General features: G+C 45.2%; 1 protein-coding gene across 5 annotated transcripts in view; it reads right to left on the reverse strand.

Moving 5' to 3' along the window:
* The window catches only part of ZNF609 (zinc finger protein 609), a 624,349-nt gene that overhangs the window by 38,889 nt on the left and 562,853 nt on the right, over positions 1-22,607 (reverse strand). For all 5 annotated transcript variants that reach the window (XM_069222296.1, XM_069222300.1, XM_069222297.1 and 2 more), the window contains exon 6: positions 9,451-9,817. In XM_069222296.1, coding sequence (XP_069078397.1) covers positions 9,451-9,817 — 367 coding nt within the window. The remainder of the gene's footprint in view (positions 1-9,450; positions 9,818-22,607) is intronic.

The following is a 22,607-nucleotide window of genomic DNA, read 5'->3' on the forward strand; positions in this document are numbered from 1 at the left end:
AGATCCGCGAAGCCCTGGCAAAAATAAACACTTCACATTGGGAGACACCATTGCACTGGCATTGTACATCAGACAGGAAACTCCAAATGTCCGCGCTTAGTTACGGCACTCGTCATTACAGCGGTAGGAGTCGACAATACGTTCAGCATTGGCCCAAACAGTTAACTGGGAAGGACAGATTATCAATTAAAATAGTTGCTCGGTAGTTGCCCAATGCTGAAGTAATAAACCCGTGTGCACCCACATGCTGCGTTCAAAAAGAACACGACGTGACGCTCTTTCTGGTAGAGATTAACCGCAGATGAATTACCTCTTGAATATTTCCCCAGTGTAAGAACTGATCCGCAAACTTTTGAGCAGTGCCTCTGTCTGCTGGTAGGCGCACTGTCGCCGTTCTGCTCCCGACATGATGTGCGGTACCACCAGCTACTTTCGAGGGTGTCCGCACCCCCAGCGGCGGAGCCCCCGCAGCAAATTGGACTAATGTACAGATTCCCACACCTGAGGACTGGTGAGAAATCTAGACTGGCGGGCACGCAGTTCCTGACCACCGGGGTCGGTGAGTGCCATCAGCGCCGACATGGAAGCGGATGAGCACAGGCTGAAATGTTGTTTATATGAGATGCTTCTGCCAAACATGACTGATGCGGCTAGCGTGGGGGCGCAGACGGGCCCAAGGAGTGCGCCGTGGCCCCGCTCTCTTCGAAGCGCTCCAGAGCAGAATCTGCATAGTTCCCCAGGAGTCAAGCCCCTGTCAAAGGGCATGTCCATGAGGGACAAAGGGCACTGCCTGAAAACCTGTTGAGTGCAAGCAGGCTAGGAGACAAATAGCAACACTAGTGACAATGTCCTGTCAGAAGGGATCTCTAGGCCACAGCGTATTGTAAAACTGGCAGCACCACAGTCATTCTTTTTTCCTAAGATAATACGGGGCGAAGGTTATCCACTATACTTAAAGCAACAGAGGATTTGAGAAACCAAACCCTAGAGATGGTGGGTATAACTGCCCAGCAGACAGCTGGCAGGCTAAACTAGTGAAAGATAATACCATCTTCCCAAAGGTCTCATCTCTCAGAGTTCCTATCCAGGGGGGAGTCAGAAAAGTATTAGGATCTGTCTGTCTGGTGGAAGCCTGCATCACCAAGCTGCCAGGAGAAGGGTGCCAAGACAAAAAGTTGGGGTTGCTAGGGACAGGTCGTTGGTGCCTTGTAAACTGGTGATTGACTTGGAGGCCATAACAAGATTTGGCCCAGGCCCTTAAAAGGGTGTCTTGGGAGGGGTTAATTGAATGGCAGCATGGGCTCAGTATTGCTTTGTCCCAGCTGGGGAAGCCCTCAAGTTCATGCATGAGAGTATCTCTTGGTATAAAAGAACCCCCCTTACAAACTTGGTACTGCAGTACCCAAATACCTATTCAAACTTTTAACAGTCATTACAGTATGGGAGAGGATAGCTTCCTCCTCAGAACATCACCAAACAAGATCTGAGCATTTTGGTGTTAATCGGGCTTCATGAGCCAAAACCCCATAAAAGCTGATGGACCTTGACACAATTCTCTACCAGTGAAAGTTGAATGTTACTCCCTCCAGGGAGCGAGTATGTGCTTTACCACCCAGTGTAGCTGCACCCAGCTGCTCAAAACCTTACAAAGTTGTTGCTGGTACTCAAACATGTCCAAACCTCTTGCCGGTACACACAAATTACGTTTCAAAGTGAGGAAGGCACTAACTAACATTTGTTATGCTTTTCTATGCCTGTACCTTTTTCTGTGCTCCACGAAATGAAGGAAGTCAAAAGGGACGAAGGAAGTAAAAGAACAGTGCTGTTTTACATGTGATAGCCTTACTGTAGGGAGCATTACTTCTTCCCAACAGGTTCTGTACGCTGAGCTGCAGCCCATTCAGTAAACTGATTGCTGGAGTGATACTGGACCAATGCTGAAGTCTTGAAATAAATGTGACAAGCTATCAAAGTGAGACTTCCAGAAAAGTGGAGATAATTTCCGAAAACAAAAGTATCCATTAAACACCACCTGCCAGATTATCACATTGAAAATGAACTCACTGCATAGAAATTCTCCAAATAAGACCAGTCTGCCAAGAAGAATCTACCACCCTGTATATTTTACCGGAGGCTAAAGGCCATTAAAAATACTAAACCCATTTGGAATTGAAAAACACAAAAAAAAACTTGCAGGAAGAGAAGACTACAGAAACAGGCAAAGTGCAAAACAGGTGGATGTGAGGAGAAGTCCTGTCCCACAAACTATTGATAGGTGGAGAGAACAGGAACCTGGCTTGGACCATTGGAGATGCCCTTATACAAGGTGGACCATCGGAGATGGAGGTAAGATTTGAGCTGGGGGCCTTCACAAAGTTTTTAAACTTACAATCTTTTGGAGAAATATTTATGTTCCTGTCTGTGATTTATGGCTCCAAATCAGACTGAAAAGAAGGATAAGCCAAAACAAGAGAGATCCTAAATCACCTTTGTTTCCCCATGTACTATTTTGAAAGTCTATTTAAAGGCAGTCCCTAGAGCTTGAATGTTTTCACCTACAAAAATAATGAGATTTAGACCAAACATACCTAGATTTCTGCTCTTTGTTCTTAAACCTATGTTGAACTTCAACAAAACTTGCTCATTTAAAGAAACGTTTCAGTATCTTAGAATAAACAATGGAACTATACTCGATATAACTGGGATGATCAAATGACAATTTAATACTACTGCAATATTGTATACATAATTATTCTCCCTTTGGTGGGTGTGGTCAAGACCTGTGTGAAATCTTTGTAAAGCCATTATAATGTAATGTAATTAACAAATGAACTACGTGAAATGTGGAATTTTCTCCATTCAAAAAAAGGGAGAAACTGTGCCTCAACTAGCAATATTTCGCAGGACACTGCTTAAGCCAAACCACACTCATGAAAAGCAGTCCTCTCACATACAGACATCATCCGATCAGATTATGAACAATTTTACATTTCCTTAAAGACTTTTTCCATATGGCTCAGTAACATGTAGTACACATACCGAACTCAATACTGTTGACAATACACAATGAACCATCCTACATCGGGCCACTTTCTTCACTGAGCAGAACTAAATCTGCTTTCTTCACTGACCAGAACAATACCGTTGTGAAGAGATACAGTGCAGCCTTATTGAGGCTTTAAAGTGGCCAAACTCACAAATATGAAATTCGGGAATATTAGCATTACCTCATCGTTAGTTTTGTTCTTCTTTTGAAAGAAATGAATTGAGACAAATTTACCTTAATACTGACTGTTTTGGTTGCCCATTGTCACAAGTCCCAATGGCACCCAAACAGTTGGCCATCCCTATTAAATCGTTTTTGTTTTGATCAATATGAATAATTAATTTTATTTCATTCTGTCAACTCCCTTAGAGGCATACTGGTATCATAAAAGACCTATTAACTACTCACTGTTTTGGCAATCCACTTTGCCTCCACCCCATCTGTTCCCAAGTGCCTATACATCACCATCAACCGCACCTGCATACAGGATAATGAAAACACTACATGGCCAAGTTTCAAAGGAAGGCACAGGGCGAGAAATGTAACAGGACAGTACAGGAAGACAGAGAAACAGACATCAGGAAGAATGGGGAGCCAAAGACATAGTAGACAGGATGGTTAGAAACAAGAACAGGAATACACTAAGACACAGGGAAACATGATGAGACTTACAAACAGCAACATGGGCAGACAAGAACACTGGGGGAACCAGCAGTGAGAAAACGCATGTGACGTGGTAAGACATACACTGGACACACTGGGATACAGACAGTGGCTTGCAGAGTTTTCATTATGCAGGTAAAAAGATGGGCGATATCAAAATATGGGGGAGGTGAGTGCAGACAAAGATAAAAAAATCAGGACATACAGAGAAATAAGAGCACAGAAAAACATATGACGGCGGGCAGAAATGGAAAAATGGGGAGGCTGGGACACAGTGAAGCATAAAGGAAAGGGAGGGACAAAGAGCGAGATATAAGCTGTGCATCCCGTCAGACTCAAGCACACCCCAAAACTTCCACGATGCTATGAGGTCACACAAGTGGCAGAATATTCTAAACAAATACCAAGTAACAACTTAATCCATGATGTGTATTGTGATTCATTGTTCCTTAATGAACAATAATGCACAAAGGAATCCTAATGCTCAATTTTCAGGAGGTTAAGATGCCAATGAATAAGTTACTTGCCTTTGGTAACGCTTTTTCTGGTGGATACAGTAGCTGTCTGTGGATTCCTCACCTTATGAATTGTCCCAATGCGCCAGCATTTGACGGAAACTTTATTCCCAGCTCTTCAGATCGATGAGGACGTCACAATTGCATGGCTCCTCATGCGACTCCGTCTGACGTCATGGTGGCAATAAGAGGTCCTCATCAGCATGCTGACGTCAGTTTCACCCTTTTTTGCATGCCTTTTAGGCGAACAGGTGAAAACTGACCTCACGAAAACACACATATATATATAAAAATATATTTTGATTTAAACAAGGAAGGTTGATGAGGAAGGCACAGAAAGGCAGACAGCGCCAATAAATAGCCCTTGGCAGTCGCAACTGCACAACACTTCTGTGCTAAAGTAGGGGCAAACATCAGAACATCAGATAAAAGGGTATTTAAGGGATCAATTTTCCTCTCTCCACACCAAGTAACACATTTTGCCTATATGCTGGCATAGACAGTCTTGGTGGAGTGTCGCCTGGCTGATAAAATAACATCCACCACTTCTGGAGGAAGAGAAAAAAAATACTCTGATTTCCCTGTTCAATCTCTAGGCAAGTAGGTGCAGGCTCTGGAGGTGGGGGTGTAGAACATGCCCCTGCGACTGGAGGTCTGCCCTGTGAGGGAGACAGAGGGCAGAATGAGAGTTGGAAAAGGTCTGTGTACCACACCCTTCTTGGCCAATCCGGAGCTATTAAAATAACTTGAGCCCGATCTTGGCGAATCTTCCTCAGAACCCGCGGAATCAAGGGTATGGGGGAAAATGCGTAAAGTAACTGGTCGCACCAAGACATCTGAAATGCGTCCCCCAATGCTCCTTCACCAGATACTGGAGGCTGCAGAACAACGGGCAGTGAGCATTCTCCTGAGTGGCAAACAGGTCTATCTGTGGAGGACCCAACATCTGGAAGATGTGAATGACCAGGTCTGGATGGAGATGCCACTCGTGATCGGCCGAGAAAGGACAGACTATCCGCACGAAAGTTGAAAACCCCGGCCAGATGGTTTGCTACTAAGCAAATCCGATGGTCCTGAGCCCAGGACCAGAGCCGCAGACCCTCTCTGCAGAGAAGAGACGACCCTACTCCTCCCTGCTTGTTGATCTACCCCATCGCAGTAGTGTTGTCTGCCAAGACCTGAACTGACTGACCACGAAGGGACAGGATACATATCACCCACAATTCTAACAGATTGATTTGAAACATCTGTTTCACTGGAGACCAAAGACCTTTAAGCTCCAGGTCCCCCAGATGAGCTCCCCACCCTAGAGTGGAAGCATCCGTTATGACCATGGCCACCGGTGGTGGTAGAGAAAACGGCCTTTCTTGGGAAAGGTTGTCCACAGCCCACCATCTTAGCTCCACTGCAGCATCTCTGGAGATCATTATTGAGATGCCCTTTGTGTTGAAACCACTGTTTGCGGCGGCACCACTGGAGAGCCCTCGTGTGCCAACATGCATGAGTGACCAACAGAATGCAACAAGCGAACAGACCGAGCAGAAGTAGGACCTTGAGGACAGGAACAACCGCTCTATTTTGAAACATTGGAATCAACGCCTGAATGTCCTGGATCCGCTGAGGCGGAGGATAGGCCCGATCCAATGTGGTATCCAGTACTGCCCCCTATGAACAGGAGGCACTGAGAGGGCTCCAGGTGAGACTTGGGCACGTTCCCCGTAAAGCCCATGTTGAACAACAACTGAGTTGTCATTTGCAGGTGATGCAGCACAAGCTGTGAGGACTTGGCTTTTATCAGACAATCGTCCAGGTAAGGGAATACAGATACTCCCTTCCTTCTGAGATTTGCTGCAAACACAGCCATCACCTTCATGAAGACTCGATGTGCTGAAGTAAGACCAAAAGGAAGGACCGTAAACTGGTAGTGTTGCGACCCCACCACAAACCAGAGATAATTCCTATGGGACTTGAGAATGGGGATTTGAAAGTAAGCATCCTGCAAGGCGTCTGACACCATCCAATCCTCCTTGTTCAACACCAGAAGCACCAGCGCTAGAGTCAGCATTTTGAATATCTCCTGTTTGAGGATCCTCAGATCCAAGTAAAGCCTCAATCGACCATCCTTCTTGGGAATCAGGAAATATCTCGAATAGCAACCTTGACCCCTTTCCTGCTCTGGAACCAGCTCCACTGCACCTTTTGATAAAAGGACTTGAACCTCCTGCTGCAGCAACAAGAGATGATCCTCTGAACAAAACGAAGGACGGGGAGGGGTCTGAGAGGGGAAACTCTCTGAAAGGGCGGGCATAAACTTTCCCCACAATATTTAGTACCCAAGAGTCCAATGTGACTAACTCCCATTCTTGGAGAAAATAAAATATCCTCCCCCTACAGGAAGAAGCAGGACTTAAAATGGATGGAAAACTAGGGCTGCTTACCTTGTTGTGCTCCCCCAGAGGAAGAGGAAGAGGCAGGGTGCTGTTGGATGGCTCCTCGTGACCTAACCATCCCCCGCCCTTTAAAAGATCTATATGGAAGGTTGGCAGGATGTTGAGTTGCGGACTGAGGTCTTCCACGATAAGCAGCTCCATGGCCAAACCCCCTAAATCTCCCTGAAGGGAGTAGATATAGAAGCCTGCAGTCCCAAAGATCTCGCCATGGCACTGCTGTCTTTGAAGCGCTCTAAACCAGAGTCCGCCTTGGCCCCAAACAACTTTTCGCCATTAAAAGAGGTCCAATAAATTTGTCTGGACATCAGTCCAAAACCTAGAAGACCTTACCCACGCATGACTCCTGGTGGCCACCGAAGTACCGATTGCCCTGGCTACTTAGTGTGCTGTATCCAGACCAGACTGGATGATCTGTTTTGCTGCAGCTTGGGGGTCCAACAGGAGCTCGGCAAACTGCCCTTGCATATCCTGCAGCATGTTAAGCTCCACAGCTCAAGCTGTGTCCATCGGGGCATGAACATATCCCAGCACACAGGTAGCATTGACTGCTTTTAGGGCCATACTACATGAAGAGAACGTCTTTTTAGCTGCTTGCTCCATCCTCTTGGATTCCCTGTCTGGTGCAGTAGCAGAAAAGGAACCAGGTGCACAACGAGCAGAAGAAGCCTGTACCACCAAGCTGTCAGGAGTCAGATGCTGGGATAAAAATCCTGGATTCCCAGGAGCAACCCTGTACCTTCTTGCTACCGTTCTTGACACAGCTGGCGACGTAACAGGCTTTCTCCAAACCTCCAAAATAGGCTCTGTAAGAGCATAATTGAAAGGGAGCAGGGGCTCTGCCGAAGTGGAGGAAGGATGCAATACCTCAGTTAAAATGTTTGTTTTAATTTCAGAAGATGGCAATGGAAGCTCTAAAAAAAATCTGCAGCCTTCTTTATGACAGAATGATAGGAAGCTGCCTCTTCCATAAATTCACCCGGGGATTAAAGATCCCACTCAGGGGAGGTATCTAGTCCACTAGCTGAGTCCAGACCCTGAAACTCTCTCAAGGGCTCAGAAATCTCTCCATCCTCCTATAATTGTCTCTGGTATTCTTGCTCTTCCAAGAGCCTCAACGCTCTCCTCCTCGACCTCAGCTTGGCCTCTATCCTCGGCATTGACAGAGTTAGCCGACGTTGACGACACCGGCTTCAAGACAGATGGACGTGGTAAAAGAGAAGAAGGAGATGCACTCCGTCCCGACTGGGACCCATCCGGCGCCAGAGTTGACTCCATCAGCGCGTCTGCATACGAGGCAACGTCATCGGCAGCAAACCAGCACCCTCAGCCTGAAAGAAAGGCATCAACGGAGCCGACTTGTATGGAGCCGGAGAGCCCAAAGAGAACGCCAATGGACCCGTGGGACCAGCCGGTGCACTAGCAGGAGCCATAGCTTTATTAAAAATGCTGAACTTAGCATTCAGAAAAGCCACCCGGATCTGTTCCTGGAGTCGGGAAGGCAGGAAACCTTTGTTCTTCATGTGGCGCTTGGGTCGGATCCGGAACCTGTGCCACTGACTCCTGAACCAACACAGGCAAAAAATGATTTGGAGGACTTGCCGGAGACTCGACCACCTCGATGAGTGATGGCGCCAGAGAAGCCTGAGAACTTTGAGGTTGGGGAGTAACAGTAGGACTAACCTCCCACACCGTACGTCATCTAGATGGAGACCGAGATCGATCTCTAGAAGAACGACGACATGAATCGTGCCAGCGCCGCTTCTTGTGCGAATTCGACGACTTATGGGATGACGAGTCCCTTGCCTTGGACCTCCGATTACTTCTGTGTCCTTTCTTCGCTTTCGCTAAGAAGAGCTAAGCTTCTCTTTCTTTCAACGCCTTTAGATTCATCCTTTGGAAAGAAACGCACCCTTCCACGTCGTGGGCCGAACTACGATACCATAAACAGTCTTCATGAGGGTCCGTGACTGACATAAGACCCCTGCACTCATGACAAGGCTTAAAACCTGATTTCTAAGATGGAGACATTGTAACAGGTACAATAAGACACCTTTGAAACAGTACCTGTTTGAGAGCTAGGAGAAAACCGTTTGCGTTGAAGGCATGGAAAAAAGGGAACTGATGTCAGTACGCCGATGAGGACCTCTTATTGCCACGATGACGTCAGACGGAGTGGCGTACGGAGCCGTGCAATGGTGACGTCCTCGTCGATGTGAAGAGCTGGGAAGAAAGTTTCCGTTGAATGCTGGCGCACTGGGAGAATTCATAAGGTGAGGAATCCACAGCTAGTTGTATCCATCGGAAAGCTATCAAATGCCAAAGGGTTTGGAAATGGATAGCCACACAGACCATGTCAGAAATTACACTTGGCATATCCCACACATTTGACATGTGACTATAGATGGTGGTTGGTTTCCACCTATAACGACAGAGCAAAGTAAAATAAACTAGTTTTACACTAACTGCTTCAATCTCCTTAGTCACAGTCTGGAAGCCAGGGTGCAGTAACTGAACTCATTAAACATCAATATACCCAAGTAAAGGAGAAAGTGCAAGATTGACATGACCAGTAACACCAGGACTATCTATCATAGATTATTTGCCATGTACTTTCTTGATGCCAAGCTGCACTCAGCATTCCAAAACCAAGACAGTGAATTAAGGCACGTAAACAGTAAAACAGATCTCAACCAATGAAATAAACACTGGCAGGGCCTGCAGAAGCGGATTTGATTTCAAGAACCTTATGTTTCATGTGACTCTGCATTGTCTGCACCTGGATAGTTCTGCATCATGACCGCTGACATGCCTCGGTAGCTTGGATGGTTGGGGTCATAGGCTTGGCTGTATGAGTACCCGTGCATGTAGGGGATGTAGGACTGGTGCTGCGTGAGAGGCGAAGACACCGGAACGTGAACACTGGTCCGTGGCTCCTTTGCCAGCAAGCGGGGGTCTTCAGCTGCTGACAGTTTAGAGTCCACACTTGTGCCCTCTTTCCCATCGTCCTTGGTGACTAGGTCTTTGCTCCTGCTCCTTTCCTCCTTCGATTTCCTGTCCCGCTCCTCTTTCCACCTCTCATCCTCACCCTTTGGTGCGTCTGAGTACTTTGGATAAACATATGTCCACATCCGCGGCTCAGGTTCCTACATTGGGAAATCAAAGGCTGTTAATTGAAAGGAGAGGAAAACCAATACTTTCAGCTACTTCCACAAACATGTTTTCTTGTCAGAGAGCAAAATAACTACAGAACTTAAATTCATGAACAATAAAAAGTATTGCATTTAATATCTGAAAAACACGACAAACATTTTTCAGTTGCCATGTCTGCTTCTTTTCTTCGTGTGTCTGACATACTTTGTGCAAGAATTTTGGCCAGTAAAGTGTTCCCTGGGCCACTAACATATGTGAACATAGCATCTGAGAGCGCAGAGGAGAATAGAGTTCACCAAGCTATGGTTGAAAACGTGAAGTCACCTACCAGGGTTTCTACAATCACATCAAAGGCTCAACCAATCCCAGCTAGTTCTAAGCGTGGTTTCTTGTAAGTTATGCCTGCACCTTGACTTCTGCCAGCACTCACCACCTTTCACTAAGACACTTTGCTAGCCACTTGTTTAAGAGAACGAATGGTGCAAATGCCTTGTTGGCAAACTAGGCATATGCAAGAGGCAAAGGGGTTGTGGGGGAGGGGTCTGTGGCAGTGGAAGTAACAGGTTTGCTGAAATTGCCTGCTCCATTTTTCTGGCTGGTGGGGGGCAAAGCTACTTCAGAGATCATATTAAGGCGTTAGCATGAGGAAGCTTTTGATGAAAGACTTGCTCTATTTCGCTTTGCAGGGTGCCTCCACTATTGCTCCAAGGGAAAGGAGACTGCGCTCAGGATATCCCTGTAAGGCTGCGTTTTTAGAACGTATTCCATTGAAATAAATTAGAGGCAAAAACAGTGCACAACAAACAAAAGTAGGAGCTGTTGTACCTACAACTTCCCAAAACATGCCTGCATTTCTTGGTATGGATAACTGCTTTTACCCCTCTGCTCACCTTTATTCAGAAACAGGTTGCATGAGGAAGGCTCAGCCCCTTCCATGGTCCATCATAAAGCATGGACACTGTCAGAGAATTGACTCTTCCTTCATGCAGATAAAAGGCCTATATAAAGGAACAAAGCTTTCAAAGTGTTATAGCCATTCCAATTAAAGGCCCTGCTTAACTCTTTGAAAAGAGCCACACTGGCAGCCATGATCACGAAAAGCACACTTTGATGCATAAGAAGTTCCCACTTTGATGCATAAGAAGTTCAGCGATGACAAGAATCTTCTTCAAATTACAGAGCTTTTATTTCTAAAGGGCGAAGAATGACTACAGATCCCAGCATAAAGGCCAAAGAATCTGGACTGGATGAACTACTCACCAATGGTACCGGGTAACAACTCTGGGATTAAAGTGTGGTAGTACTCTGTCCTAGCAGATCTCTGCAAGAAGGAAAATGTTACTTACCCAGTAATCATCTGTTTGTGGAATGTAGTGCTGTAGATTCACATGCTTAGCACACGTCTGCCATCTAGTGTTGGGCTCAGAAGTGTGCAAGTTCTTTCTCTTCGAAGAAGTCTTTTGAATCACAAGGTATAGTCTCTCCTCCTCTTGCTTGCAGTGCTCATGGTCCTCAACTCCATGTTTTCCGCTGGCAGGTGAGGGTGGAGTGTAAAGGATGATGTATCCTAATGAGATGACCATGCAAAAATAGTGTAATATATCATGAAGATAATAACGAACACAGGTGTCCTGGGAGGAGGTTGGGTGCATGTGAATCTACACTACTACATGCCACAAACAGATGCTTACTGGGTAAGTAACATTTTCTGTTTGATGGCATGTGTTTCTCTAGATACATAGGAGCTTAGCATAAACATTAAAGCAGTTTTTCCCCCTGAAAGCAGTGGCTAACCTGTGTGGGTTGCATTTGTTTGAAATTATGTGTGTAAACCCTCTTGGCCCACAGTAGCTTACAGGCAGGCATGACATCTACACAGTAGTGTTTTGTAAATGTGTGCGGTTCTAGTTCTTTTAGCTACCCTGCATATGTCAGCCACGGGTATATTGTCTAAAAAGGTCATTGAGGATCCCTTTTTCGAGTAGGGTGAGCCTTTAAAGAGATAGGTAGATTTTGTTTAGCTTTAATATAACAAGTTATATTAAGTGCTGTCCCAAGCATGCCTGTTATCTATTGTTTTGAATTACACCTACGTCAGGGGACCTTGTAGATCTGTATAAATACATCACACTTTAGACAGTTAATCAGAGGGATTCCGACCAGAGGGCATTGCCACCATCGCTGATACCGATGCTGCAGTCATCTTGACGCTGACCCAGTCTTCGTGTCCCTGCGGAGTCTGAGATAGAGACCTCATTCCAAGGTAACAAGGGTTGGTGGCTCCTCTCATGGAAACGGTCTTCGGCAGATTAGGTTTAACGAACCCAGCTCTCCTTTTAGGTAGGTTAGACCTATTCTCCTCAGGGTATTAGGGCTTATTCCATCTTATACATATACATATATTTATTTCATATATTGCACAATGATGGGGGTCTTTATAACAATGACTCTCTTCTTCACAATACTGTTGCTTGGTATATTCATTATCCTAATCATTGCAGTTCATGCAACTTATCACAAATTGCAGTTATGTTGAGTAAAAACTATTATAACTTCACTGCATCTGTGTTATTGCCTTTGTTTGTATGAGACATAATAAATCTGTGAGAAAAGGGTAATTTCTGTTTAACCGCGACAACCCTGAGATATCGTACTTTGAGTCCATGCGTAAGCGATTGCTACAAATCGCCTTTTACTATTGTGTTTCTGGTGAGGTATTGCTAGTGAGCCGGTAAGGTTTGGACCAGGGGTGTGGAATTTATTAAAATATCTACTTGTCCAGGGGACAGGTTGCTTCTCAAATCTACTTGTCCTGTAAATAGATCTACTTGTCCCTTTGGTGCCATGTAGTGTGGTGACAAATTACGGCAGCAATCTCATTATGTAAGAGCTCTGATAATAGCCTCTCTGATTATGCCAGAGCTACTACCATAGTAGGGCTTGAATACTTGCAGTTTCAATCCCTACTGTAGCAATTTCCTTATTTTGCCACCTTTCTTCAGATCTGCATACTGGGGCTGGAGGAAGCAGTAAGCAATAGTTCCAGGGCTGGAATGCCTTTGAGTCTGCAAACCTACTAACCTGCATGTTTTAAAGATTTTCACCAGCTTCTCTCTAATATTTTCCCATAATAAGAAAGGTTGGACATTTACTCCTGACAATGGCAGAATTAGAACTTCTTCCAGGGTTGGGAAGAAAGTGGCCGGAGGGAAAATGAACTTGCAAATGCTCAATAGATTTTCACATGAGCAAATCTACACATGCGTATTTACCCATGCTAAAATACAGTTCACAAATATTTTATAGGGGTACGACATATACCATGGGTGCACTTTTGTGACTTTAAGAATTTGGGGCCACATGTAGGTAGGTTCAGATTTGCGACCCGCAAATTGCGAGTCAGAATGTAGGATGGTGTCCCTGACACCATCTGTGATTCGCAAGAGCTTCGCAAATGCCCACCTAGTGAATAATCATGAGGTGGGTCGCAATTTGCGACCCCCTTGCGAATAGCGGCCCTCACAGGGATGGTGGCCTGCTGGAGACAGCAGACCACCATGTCTGTGACTGCTTCCTTAAAGGAAAACGAGATGCATTACAAAAACGAAAAATGAAACGTTTTCGTTTCATTTTTTCCAGAGCAGGCAGTGGTCCACAGGACCACTGCCTGCTCTGAAAAAATATTTACAGTGACATTCACAATGGGGAAGGGGTCCCATGGGGACCCCTTCCCTTTTGCGAAAGTGTTAGCACCCACTTGAAATGGGTGCAAACTGCGATTGGTTTGCGCCCGCGTTCACGGTCACAAAACAATCCTACATTACACTGCGAGTCGCAATTAAGAAGGGAACACCCCTTCCTAATTGCGAGTTGCAAACCCGTTTTGCGATTCAGTAACCAGGTTAGTGAATCACAAAACTGGGTTTGTGCATCGCAATGTGCTTTTTGCACGTAGCAAACAGCAAATCGCTGTTTGCGACATGCAAAAAGCTACCTACATGTGGGTCTTGGTCCCTAATTAGGTCTGGTGTTAACAAAGACATTTTGTTTTTATTAAACTTCTATTTCTCTCTCTTTCGGCTGGCTTTACTGTGAGTGATCACATTCTGCTCTTCCACAAGGAGCTTATTGGCACACAAAGTAGTTTTGTTCAGTGTCAGGAACTACAGTGGCAATCAGTGACGTAACGAAACTGGAGGGTGCCCCTTTGCAAAGAACATGGAGGAGCCCCCTCTCCAGACTCACTCAGGGCAGGTGCTGTGCTGAAGGGGCCCCCTGGAGGGCGGCTGCAGGGCCTTTGTTATGCCACTGGTGGCAACGTGTGCTTTTAGAGTTCAAAAACGTTTTGGTGGGTTTTTGCCAGTGTTTGTTACAATGTTGAGGGCCTGGTAGCTCCCACAACAATAAAGTGTTACAAAAGCCATGTCAAAACAAGACACGCATTGATGAAACTAAAAGACTTATAAAAATATGTCAGACCAGTTGGCTTTGTCAGTGTTTGTTTATTTTCATGCTTCCCATATTCGTGTTGAAAATGGTTACACTGATTTTCCATTAGAAATATTTTTGGGAAATACTAGCATGCATCAACACATTTTATTAAATTACACTTCATTTGCATCTAATCAGAGAGCATTCTGGGAGCATTATACTTAGCCTCATTGCCTAAACTTTTCAAACATGTGTATACCCGTTTTTTTTTTTTTTGTACTGGAACCAATGTCAGTAGTGAAGTGTGACCTTAAAACAGTTATTTACAGCACTCCCCCTAATAATGAAGGCTTTCAAATAATGAACCATAAATACAAGTTCGAACAGCATTATCTTTTGGAAACACATTACCTCAACTGCAGAGAGTTCCACTCTCTGTAAACAGGCAGCCAAAGGGTTTGTGCTGCAGAGGGTTGGGCCTACTTGTCCCAAGGACAAAGTAAACATAAAAACTTGTTGCCCTTGACCCCAAACAAGATGTCCCGGGCGTCGGGAATTCCACATCCCTGGTTTGGACAACAGTTACAACTAGTTGTAGGAAGAGACTTAGTCACCTACAAATGAAAGTACTGTCATCCTGAGACCAGCAGTCTTGCTCAGAGCAAGAGTCCAAACTACGACAGGATGCATTTCACAATCCAGCGTGAAAGGGTTGCTTTAGAGATGGCTTTTCCTTTATGTGGTTTTGAAAATGCAACAAAAAGTTGCTGTCTTTCTGAATGACTGAGTTCTGTCACTATAGTAATTGAGAGCTCTTTTTACATCAAGTGTGTTTAAAGTTCTTTCTGCAATGGAATCAAGTTGTGAAAAAATACTGGTAACTCAGTAGACTGATTTAAGTGGAATGGTGAGGCCACTTTTGGAAAAAATGTTGGGTTTGTACGTAGTACCACTTTGTCCCTATGAATTTGGAGGAATGGTTCCTCTATAGCGTTGGACCTGGACCTTTTTTGCAGAGTTATCCCCAAACTTTTTGCCTCCTTCCTCCTACTTTTTCTGACCTGTTCTTGTTAGATTGTATTGATTGGTTTTCCATAACTGGCACATCTGATTTACTTGTAAGTCCATAGTAAAGTGCACTGTGTGCGCCCAGGGCCTGACAATCAAATGCCACTAGTTAGCCTGCAGCACTGATTGTGCCACCCACATGAGCAACCATTTAAACATGTCTCAGACCTGCCACTGCAGTGTCTGTGTGTGCAGTTTTCCACTGACAATTTGACCTAGCAAGTGTATCCACTTGCCAAGCCCAAACCTTCCCTTTCACTAGATGTATATCACCACTAAGGTATGCCCTAGGTAGCCCCATGGGCAGGGTGCAGTGTATTTAAAAGGTAAATAAAACACAGTAAGGGAATGCACCACTCAATCCATCGAATAAAATACGGTAAATGCAGAAAGTCCAATATGGTCGAACAGGTAATAATGCGAGATATCTGTTGATTTCTTCCACAAGACTTTAATTGATACAAACAGCTTGTTACACCAAAAAGTTAATAAGAACAAGCAGCCAACACGTTTCGCCCTATACATGGGCTTCTTCAGGGCTGCAAAGTAACATATAATCATACAAAGAGTGAGATAACATAATAATATACATAAAATGACAAGAACAAAACATTAATACACAAAATATTATTGAACAAACAAATAACAGAAAAAACAACACATTCTAAAATTACAGATAAAGTTGCAGAGAAGAAGAATATATCTCGCATTATTACCTGTTCGACCATATTGGACTTTCTGCATTTACCATATTTTATTCGATTGATTGAGTGGTGCACCCCCTTACTGTGTTTAATTATACAGGGTTTCCTGTTACCCCTTAGGCTCTTTTGTGCAGCAGGGGCATCGGTGGAGCTGCACACTGCACTAGTTTGAACAAGTTATCATTGTGTATATTGTGACTCATTGGACACTAATAGGGATTGGTGCGTTCTCTTTGGGCTTGCTGCATTCTGTTTGTGTTGTATTTAAAAGGTAGGACATGTACTGGTATGTTTTTCATGTCCTGACTGTGAAAGACTGCTACATTCGGTTTTCAATATTTCAAGGCCTCTCTCTTCCATAGGTTAGCATGGGGACTGCCTTTAAATATCTTAAGTGCAGTTTACCATTGGGTGCAGACGAAGATGTGGAGTTTGGGGTCTCTGAACTCACAATTGAAAAATACATCTTTTGGTAGAGTTGGCTTTTATATTCTCTGTTTGAAACTGACACTTTTAGAAAGTGAGCGTCTTCTTGCTTAAATATTATGTGCCCCTGTCTGCCTGCGGAATCAACGTCTGGGTCAGACAGTGACACAAAGGGAGCTGAAGAGTGTCCTGCATTTTCTGATGAGTCCCCTGGGATAGAGTGGGGAGGGAGGAGCCGACACTTATAGCTGAAAGGGATGTGCCTGACCTCGCACAGTGCAGTCTCCAACCCCTTGGTGTGTGTCTGAGGCCAGGCCAGGGCAACTCAGGATCTTGTGAACAACAGAGACTTTCCTTTGAAGTTTGCCTACTTCAAAGGCAGAAATTAGTATAAGTAGTCAACCCAAAACCCCAGATTTTCAGATTACTTCTGGATCAAGAGGAACCTCTGCAAAGGAAAAGAGCTTGATGAGGACCTGCTACCCTGCCTGTTGCTTTGTTGTGCTGGCCTGCTGCTGCTGCTTCTGCCTTAAGAGGGAAAGGACTGGACTTTGCTTTCTAAAATCCTGCTTGTGAAGTTTCTCCAAGGGCTTGGATTGAGCTTGCCACCTGTTAAGAAGTCTCAGGGACATCAAAATACTTCACCTGCGAGCACCTGGGTACTCCTGCTGAGGACCCTGACGTGCCAAGTTGTGCCATTCCAGTTCCTGGGCCTTTGGAAATAAGTTCTGGTGAGAAAACAAGAAGATCCAGGCACCCCAACTCCGGACGATTCCAGAACCGTTGTCCCTGCACAACCCTGGCCTGTTGCCTTCAACTTGAAGCCGTGGTCCCCCGCTGGGTGAGAATACCCCGACCGACACTGGCGCAGCCTGGCTAACATTCTGCAACTTTTCGAGTCCCGAAGTGTCATGTCTCCGATGTTCGTGACAACTGACTCCACAACAGCGCCTGCAGGCCTGTGGCGTGAGCGCAACCCTGTGAGGTTGTCCATCGCGTCTTCACCCGCTGGATTCATCAACCCTGCCTGATTGTCAGAAACCGAAGCCTCACACCGATGCTGCATCACCTCCCATGCGCCGCAGTAAGGAACCGATGAGACACTGGGTCCAGCGACACTGCACCGGATCCACAACGCTTCACCTCCCCGACTCAGTGCACCGGCTTGTTTCCTCATTTACCAAAGGTACTGTACCTGGGGGTCCATGCGACTCCAACCTCCTCATGAGTTGCGTCGTATTATTTAAGAACAACTCTGTCAATGACATCACGATAGCCCCAGTTGGACCTATTGTGTTTTTAAGCGCTATACTGATGTTTAATCATTCAAAATTTGTATCTTTGCTTGTGTATGTTGGACATTTGTCGTTCTGGTCTTGTTTTATTCACTATTTTTCTAAACTGGTGTTGAGTGCTTCTGTGGTGTTTTCACTGTGTTACTGTGCAGGTTTGTATAAATCCTTACACATTGCCTCTGAGATGAGCCTGACTGCTTGTGCCAAGCTATCAGAGGTTATCTGAGCTGTGTGTCTCCCTTAACCTGAATAGAGTGAGGGTCCCTACTGGACAGGGTGTAAACTGACTGCCAACTAGAGCCTGAAGCTCACTGACATGTCTGAGTGAAGTTATTGCAAGGAGAAAAGTAACTTTTCAGGATAGGAACTGGGGAGGTCATGAATGTAACGGTTCAAATGAGGGACCCATTAACTTTGTTAGCACAACACTGAGGTTCCAAGCTGGTGTTGGAGGAACTCTAGGCTGGATAACTCTTTGAGGCTCTTCATAAAAGCTTTAATGACAGGAACCCTTAATATTGAAGTTTCATCTTTGTTTTAGAGATATGCTACCGCAGCTAGGTGTAGTCTTATGGAAGTGAAGGCTAAGCGACAATATCTTGAGTCTTTGCTGTTAAACTGTTAATATCCTTTGACTGACAACAGTGGACACATTTCCAATTTGCTGCATAGCAGGTTCTAGAAGTGGATGTTATTGCCTCTAAGAATATCTGTGCACTGCTGAGCCCAATTTAAGTGTCCACATTCTAAGACCTCAGGAGTCAGATTGCAAGATTGAGAGATAAGGAGTTTGGATGCCTTCTGCTCCCTGGTTTGAGGTCAGAAGGTCATGCCAGTTGGGAAATACCTGGTGTGGACTACTGGAAGTTCTAGTAGTGTAGTGAATCATGGTTGTCTGGCCCATGTGGGAGCCATGAGGATGAGTGTCAGGCGTCTGCCTCAGTTTGCGAATCAGAAGTAGTGAGAGAAGTGGAAAAGCATAAGCAAATATCGCTGACCAACTCATCTATAGTGCATTGTCCTTTGACCGTGGGAACCTGGAGTTAAAGACTGGGCATTTGGTGTTTTCTGCTGTGGCGAACAGGTTGATCTCTGGGTGACCCTATTGTTGGAAGAAGGGGTGAAGAACTTGTGGGCTGAGCTCCCACTCATGAATTTGTCGCTGTCTCCTGCTGAGATCTGCAAAATTGTTGTCCACCCCCGTCGGTAACCTACTAAGAGGGGAATGTGTCTGAGGGCGTACCTCCAATGTTCTTGGCTAAATGAGAGCGCTCAGGTGACCAAATACCCGCTTTTTTGTTGTTGCAGATAATACATTGTAGTCATGTTGTCTGTTTTTGATGAGAACCACTTGCCAATAAGTTGGGGAAGGAATGATTTCAGCGCTAGATAAACAGTGAGAGACGCGTCCATTGTTATGGTCCTCTGCAGATCTGGGTCTAGGAAAGGCCACCCCTTTAGAAGATTGCTGGAATTCACCACTTCAGAGAATGGTAAGCTTAATGGTTGATCAGCACTAGATCCTCTAGTTGACCCTCAGCTTGAGTTCATTGATGCACTAAGCATTCTTGAAAAAGGCGCATGGTGAGTCTGGAATGAGGTACTATAACTAAGACCGACTCCCTGATATTTATGAGGCACATGGCTGTTCATCCTCTTATCTGCTACTGAGGCCAAAACTTGTGGAATAAGTGTTTTGAAAGACTGAATTCTTGCAGTGTGTGGGTAAGCTATCCCCATGTGCGAGTTGAGGATGGCTCTAGGTAAGGTTGTATCTGAAGGGGCATCAGTTGAGGTGGTGAAGTAGGTTTATAGTAAGCCTGTGCTGAAAACAGTTTTGGTGAGTACTGCTCATCCAGGTAAGGAAAAGCATGTATCTTTTTCCTGCGTAGATGAGCTGCTACTACTGCTAAGGCACTTGGTAAACACCCTGGGTGACCCCAAACTGAAGCACTTTGAACTGAAAATGTGGTTAATTTAGCACAAATCATAGGTATTGAAGATGTGCTGGGTGAATTGGAATGTGGAAGTAAGCGCTCTTGAGGTCCAGTAAGGCCATGAAGTCGCCTTTTTGTAGCGGCAGGATGACGTCTAAGTGTGACCATGTAGAAGTGCTCTGAGAGAAGGTACCTGTTTAGGGGTCCGAGGTTGAAGATGACTTACAGACACATCCTTTTTGGGGATAAGGAAGTAAAGTGAATAGACTCCTGTGCCTTGTTGGTGTAATTGTACAAATTCTATTGCCCCCTTTTGTACCAAAGCTTCTTTGAGCAGCTGCTGATGGTCTGTTGACAGTCTGTGAGGTGAAATGTTTGGAGTTGTGGAAGGTAGCTCTAGGCAATAACCATGTTGGATAATATCCAACACCCACTGGTCGGATGTGATATTCCACCATGTGGAAAAGAACTGCTGCAGTCTTCCCCCAAAAGGTGTATGAATGGGTTTAATGGTGGGTAAGTCAAGGTCAGGTGGTAGAGGTGGAAGGTTTGGTACAACCTCCTCTACCTCAGGAATTGTTTCCCCTATGTGAACCCCTATAGTATCCTCTTGGTGAGGATGTCTGATTGTGGGTCTGATTATCAGAGATGGATGCCTCACGGGAGGTTACTTTGGACCCTGCAAAGCTACCACAGCTTTTGCCATTTTGTTGTCTTTCTTCATTTTCTCTAAAAAAGTATCCGCCTGGGGTCAAAAAAGATGTTCACAATCAAAGGGGGGAGGGGCTAACAAGTTCTGCTGTGCTTCGGGTGTAAAATCTGATACGCTTTAACGAGACATGTCTACTGAGGAGCAGACTTTGATACCTCTAGCTGCTGTATCAGCTGCATCAAGTGCACAATGAATAGTTATGTTCGGTATGAGTTTGCTTCTGAGGTAATCTGGTATGCCTGTTTCTTATATTCCTATGTGAGATCCCAGCCCTATCAAGCATGCTTAGAGGGCAATTGAGTTTGCACTCCTCCAGTGTTTGGCAGATTGTGCTGCCACTCTCTTACCCGCAGCGTCTATCCTTTTACTCTTTATTTGGTGGGGGCACCTCCACCAGTGGTTTTAGAGTTTGCCCGTTTGTGAGCTGTAGCAACCACTAGAGAGTCAGGTATAAGCTGGCCTGTAATATATGTAGGGTCGACTGAGTAAGGTTTCCAATTTTTTTTTTTTTTTTTTATTTTTTTTTTAAATCAACCCTGGGAGTAACAACCCTGGATCTAACTGGGTCATTGAAAATGTCCCGAGTGTGCTTGAGCCCAGCTTTAACAGTGGAAGTTATTGTGTTGAGCGCTGAGTGGACAAGAGAGTCTCAAACCAGAAATTGTCCTCTAGCGGTTCAGTGTGAAGTGGCACTTTGTGGAAAGTGGCTGCCCTACTTATTAGGTTGTGATAAGTAGTGGTGCCATTAGGAGGAGAAGTTTTTTCTGTGTATAGATCCGGATCTGTGTTATAGTGTGGATCTACATCATTTGAGTCCCAGTCATCGAGGTGGTACTGACAATTCATCACCATCCCCCCCAATCCCATGTGAAGTAAAGAAGGGAACCTTCAGGTGTACCAGTAGTGTTGGGAACCAGTGAAAGCTGTGGTGAGGGAGGGTGCAGCACGTGGTGGTGGAGGACTGGTGTGATGTGGCTGGTGGCTTTATCCTCCCTCTGCTTTGGAGGAACAGGAACATTAACTGTCTGCTCTAAAGCTAATTGTCTTAGCACGCTGTATCCCTGAATGTGGCGGCCTGATGAGGATGCGTCCTTTATCGGGATGAATCATCAGATGTTTGACGACAATCCAATTCTTTATGAAGTTTCTTGAGTAGTGGTTGCACAGTTTTTAGAGCATACCTGGAAAATGCATGTTTTTTCAGCTCTGATGCTGGTTAAGGCACATGTATTTTCAGTGCCAAAGGTTTTGAATCCAAGGCTGATGTTTTCAGTGCCAGTGTGGAGTGCTGTTTCAGCTTCTAAGATTTTGGCACCGAAGAAGTGTTTTGGCGCTGTAGGTCAACTTGAGCCCAATGTTGAGGGCTTCAGATTGACTACCTGCTGTCGAGACTGTTTTTCTGATGCTGAGCCATGACTGGTTGTTTCGAAATTTGCCAGTCGGTGCCCACCATGGCCCAAAGGCTGTGGTGGTCCAACGGCAGTCTTTATTTTACAGGATGGTTGAGGCCTTGCCGTTGTGGGCTGTGTTTGGGTGGAAGGGGCACAGCACTTGCGTGTTGCTGCCCTGGAGTGTCTTGTGCCTCTATGTCCGACCCAGAACGGCTTTCTAGAGAAATGTTGCCTTCATCTGCAGCTGATGGACGTGCCCCTATCTCGAGTTATGGATCCGCCAAACGGAAGAGACCTGGCCTATCTTCGACACCCTGTCAAAACATTTGTAGTCTTCTAACCCTTCAATCGCAGTGTCTTTTTAGATCGAAAAGACCTGCAGGCCTCACAGGTCACCTCCTGATGTTCTGGAGATAAGCACAAGTTACACATCTGGTATCGGTCAGTGCATGAAAATTTGGCGTGACTTGAAGGGCAGAATTTGAAGCGTGCCCATTTCATCACCATTTAGACTAACTGTAATCAAAAACAATACCAACGGTATAAAAGAGAAGCAAGATTACACTATCGACTCGTAGCAGAGGAGCTTACGTCCGTAACCCAGCGGCGTAAAAAACAATCTAAAAATGGAGTCGAGGACTATGTGCATTGCAAGAGAAGGGGTCACTATATCTTGTGGCTCAAAAGACTTCTTCAAAGAAAAATAACTTGCACACTTCCGAGCCCATACTAGATGAAGGACTTATGCTAAGCATGTGTATCTGCATCCACACACCATTGAACGCATGACTATTGTTTTTTTTTAAATGTCCCACAAAA

Source organism: Pleurodeles waltl, chromosome 3_1, assembly GCF_031143425.1.
Source record: "Pleurodeles waltl isolate 20211129_DDA chromosome 3_1, aPleWal1.hap1.20221129, whole genome shotgun sequence".
Classification (NCBI taxonomy): Eukaryota; Metazoa; Chordata; class Amphibia; order Caudata; family Salamandridae; genus Pleurodeles; species Pleurodeles waltl.